General features: G+C 33.1%; 1 protein-coding gene across 1 annotated transcript; it reads left to right on the top strand.

Moving 5' to 3' along the window:
- The first annotated feature begins 479 nt into the window (after positions 1-479).
- On the top strand, positions 480-2,100 carry LOC127805855 (probable strigolactone esterase DAD2). The gene is made up of 2 exons (XM_052342664.1): positions 480-950; positions 1,463-2,100. The coding sequence occupies exons 1-2, from the start codon at positions 559-561 to the stop codon at positions 1,899-1,901; spliced, it is 831 nt and encodes a 276-aa protein (XP_052198624.1). The 5' UTR covers positions 480-558; the 3' UTR covers positions 1,902-2,100.
- Positions 2,101-4,108: the final 2,008 nt, after the last annotated feature.

The following is a 4,108-nucleotide window of genomic DNA, read 5'->3' as shown; positions in this document are numbered from 1 at the left end:
TCCATCTTTGTTGTTTGACTTTAACTTCAACCTAAATATATAAATATATATATATATTAATTTTAACCCCAAAAAGCCTGCATAAATCATTTGTTGTACAGATAGTATTTGTTAATTAAGATATAAACAGAAAAAAATGAAATATAAAAAATATTTTAAATAAAAATATTTTTTATTATATTTGTTAAATTAAACATTACTTGCATAGAAATAATGTGAATTCTTATATTGAATTTTTTAAATAAATTATGTCTAATCTATCATAATAATGTATATCTTAATATAATATATAGGCAAACTCAGTGTTGCTTAAATATTTGAATTTTAAAATACCCTTAAAATTCAAAAATAAAAAACTATATATATATGCTATCCATTTCCAATAATTAACTAATTAAATACTATATAAATAATTTTTTTATATAAGTAATACTGAGTACAATTGGACCTTCCTTATGGTGTCGTCTATAAAAGACAGCCGGTACAACCCACAAAGCTGCGCCTTTCTCCTTCTCTTTCACTCCCGTCTCCGTCTTCTTCTTCTTCTCCAACACCTCTATGGCCATGCTCGGAAAAGCTCTATCCGCGGCCATGAATGCCAGAACCGTCGGATCTGGCGCTGGCGAAACTATAGTTCTGGTTCATGGGTTCGGAGCAGACCAGTCGGTGTGGGACAAGATCCTCCCGGACCTGGCTCAGAGGCACCGGGTTGTCCTCTTCGACTGGAGCTTCTCCGGCGCCGTGAAAGACCCAAGCCTGTTTGATCCGGCGAAGTACTCCAGTTATGATGCTTTTGCTGATGACTTGATCTCTCTCATGGAGGAGATGAACTTGCACAGATCTTCGTCGGTTTTTGTTGGTCATTCCATGTCTGCCATGATCGGATGTATTGCTTCCATCAAGAGGCCCGAACTCTTCAAGAGGCTCATACTGATCGGAGCTTCGCCCAGGTTCATATATACATATATATGTGCATAAACCATGAATATATGTATATATATTATCAAATTAATTAGTTTGATGATGATTTTTCTATATTTATAATTCTTGAGTGTGTTGAATTGCTAATTAATATACATGGTGTTCAAAATCATGTTATTTTCTGTTATCTATGGTTTGATATGTTATATTATTATAGCAAAACTTATATTCATTCATTTCATTAAGAATTAGCAAACACAGCAGAAATATCACATATTTTTATACATATATATGTATATATATATATTATACTACTAAATGTGTGCCCAAAGTTCGATGTTTCCTCTGCAGGCAGTTATCATGTCTTTCATGGTCCGTATAATTCGTTCAGTCCCCACCTCTCTATGTACATCTCTTCGTTTTCTGATTCATATCTACCCATTTATTGGTAGAAAAAATGAGAAATGTTACTGTTAAGTCATTATCTTTTTCTCTTCGAGTACTGTTTACTGCAGAAGTTTATCGATCCCTTCACGTACAGGTACATAAACTCGGAAGACTACGAAGGGGGGTTCGACAGCACCGAAGTTGATAAATTCCTATCCAGCATAGAAACCAACTTCCTCGAGTGGGCTTCAGGCTTCGCTTCTCTCATCGTCAACAGCCCCGACGACCCTCTCTCGGTGGCCAAATACCGGGACTGCTTGCAGAGTATGTCCCCGGAAGCGGCGCTCGCCGTGGCCGGAGTGGTTTTCCGGTGCGACCACAGAGACATGCTGGAGAACGTCGTGGTCCCCTGCACCATCATCACGATGCCCGACGACGCCGCCGTGCCGGACTCCGTCGCCGGCTACTTGCAGAACAAGATCAAGGCCGAGTCGACGGTGGAGATCATAGAAACGCCCGGCCATTTCCCGATGTTGACTGCTCCTCTCCGGCTGCTGGAGGTGCTCGCCGGAGCCCTTGCCTCGGATCTTTAATCTCAATAAAAATAAATAAATAAATTGTCCCAATAATTGCATGGTAGTGTTTTTAAAATTAGGAACCATCGGATTTATATTTCTTTCTTTCAGCATAGACTCATAAAATTATTCCGTTGTGTGTATCATTAGCTATTATGAAAGTGTTTTAAATTTATGAATAATTTTTATAAATTAATTTATGAAAGTGTTTGATTTATTATCATAACAAAAATAATTTTTAAATAAATAAAAGTCCATTCTGGATAAAATAAATTAATGAGGTAATGCGATGGTGATGGGCTCTGACTTATCTGCCTGAATCAGAGTGGAGGGGTGGGTCGTCCTTTGCTTAATTAATATTTTGGACCTAAAAAGTCCCATTTTGGACCATACACTTGGATGTTTGTGACAAGTCTGATTACGCGGGTAACTTGTGATTGTTGATTAACATATAAATTAAAAAATATTAATTTATTTTATCCTTATCTAGACTAAGCCTATGTTTTTAGATGGCAAGTGGTTCGAGGAGCCTTTCTGAAGATCTAATCTCGAAAAGATTAATGATCTTAAGATTTTATACGATAAATAATTATATCAATAACGCTACATTTATTTATTTTCCTGGGATGATTCAATATCATATTAGCAATTTATTCAAATGACAATTAGTGATGACATGTGAACAAAATCAATTCATCGAGACTGCTACATAAGTGAATGTAGTTTAGGAATGTATTTTGAAATTGACTTAGATTTAGGATTTAAGTTTTAGGGTCAAATTGAGATATTAATTTCTAAAATCATCATATCAGAAAAAATTTAAAAAAAAATTGAGCAATTTGTAGACCCAATTGCGTTGAAATTTGAAGCCCAACATGCTATCCTTTTTTTTATTGGGCCTTAGCCCAGCCTACTGAATTTACCAAGATTTAATGGGGCCTCTCCCTGGGCCGTACTGGATTTGAATGGGCTTTGAACCGAAACCATTTTACATGCCCAGGTTAGAAGTCTAAACGTGCCCACTCAAACTCTGTCGTTGGCAATTTTTTTGGTAATTTTATATCAAGTATTTGTTACCATTCCAAGCATTTGTGAAATAAACTTTAATAGTGCCCTCTAACGCTACTCTTTAATTAAATGTTTAGTTGATAGTTTTATAAATTAGGGCAACTCACAACAAAATTTAAATTTGTAAGGTAAATTTTTTAATTTTTTAATAATAGTTCAGCTCAAATTTAGTCCAACTTATTCCTAATTTTTTCTAGCCCAGCCCACGTACCTAGATCCGCCCCTGACTATCTCTTAACTATCTAGATCTGCCCCTGACTATCTCTTAACTAACTAACAAACACATGATAAGAGTATTAATTATTTGTGACACTCAAACATTTATCTACTACTTTGAATGATTTCATGTTGTGATACTCAAATGCTCAAGTAAATAAATGATGAAGACGCCCCTAGAGTATAGGTTAAGCAGTCGGATAAGTAATATGTTGATGTCAATTCGATGGGTTACGAGTTTAATTCTCGTTCTATGCAACTGTCAAATACTCAACTTGTGATTTATCTCTCCTAACATAATCGAGGACACGAGCATCGAAAATCACAAAAGAGCGATCACCTCAATATAAGTGATGATGACTCTAATAATGGTTTCTACTTAAATACAAAAGAATAATTGTGATGCATTATGAATTGTAATGATCCAATTCCAAATTAATAGGATTTTTGGATATATTTCTTAGCTACACTATTTTTATTTATCATTTTTTTATTAAAAAACTCATTTTACGTGACAAATATATTTATATACATATATCAACCAACCCAAAACTACTACTAAGTGTATTATGTATATGAATTAAGAAAATATTTTGAATCAAGAAATTTTGCCATAACCAGGTCCACAAATTTGCCATCGAAGCATAGTGTACCTATTGAATAATAATTAATAATAAATATATCTTATTTTTAAATTATATTTTTATTTTATTTTATTTTTAATTTCGAAATGAATTTATTAAACGATTACATTTTTTATATATTTATTATTAATCAATAAAATAAATTGAAAATAAAAAATATAATATAATAAATATATCTTATTAAAAAGTAATATAAACTTGTCCTTATTTAATGATAAAAGTATTATCCTAATAATAATATTAAAATAATAATACCTTCATTGAATATTTAGTACGTAAAAAGAAACAAAAAATAAA

The sequence above is a fragment of the Diospyros lotus genome, chromosome 7 (genome assembly GCF_014633365.1).
Source record: "Diospyros lotus cultivar Yz01 chromosome 7, ASM1463336v1, whole genome shotgun sequence".
Classification (NCBI taxonomy): Eukaryota; Viridiplantae; Streptophyta; class Magnoliopsida; order Ericales; family Ebenaceae; genus Diospyros; species Diospyros lotus.
The sequence above is the reverse complement of the archived record's forward strand: the minus strand, read 5'-3'. Positions and strand labels throughout refer to the sequence as shown.

Coding starts and splice junctions, on each gene's coding strand:
- LOC127805855 (XM_052342664.1), top strand. CDS start 559: ATGGCCATGCTCGGAAAAGCTCTATCCGCGGCCATGAATGCCAGAACC. Junction 951..1,462: donor CTGATCGGAGCTTCGCCCAG/GTTCATATATAC, acceptor CTTCACGTACAG/GTACATAAACTCGGAAGACT.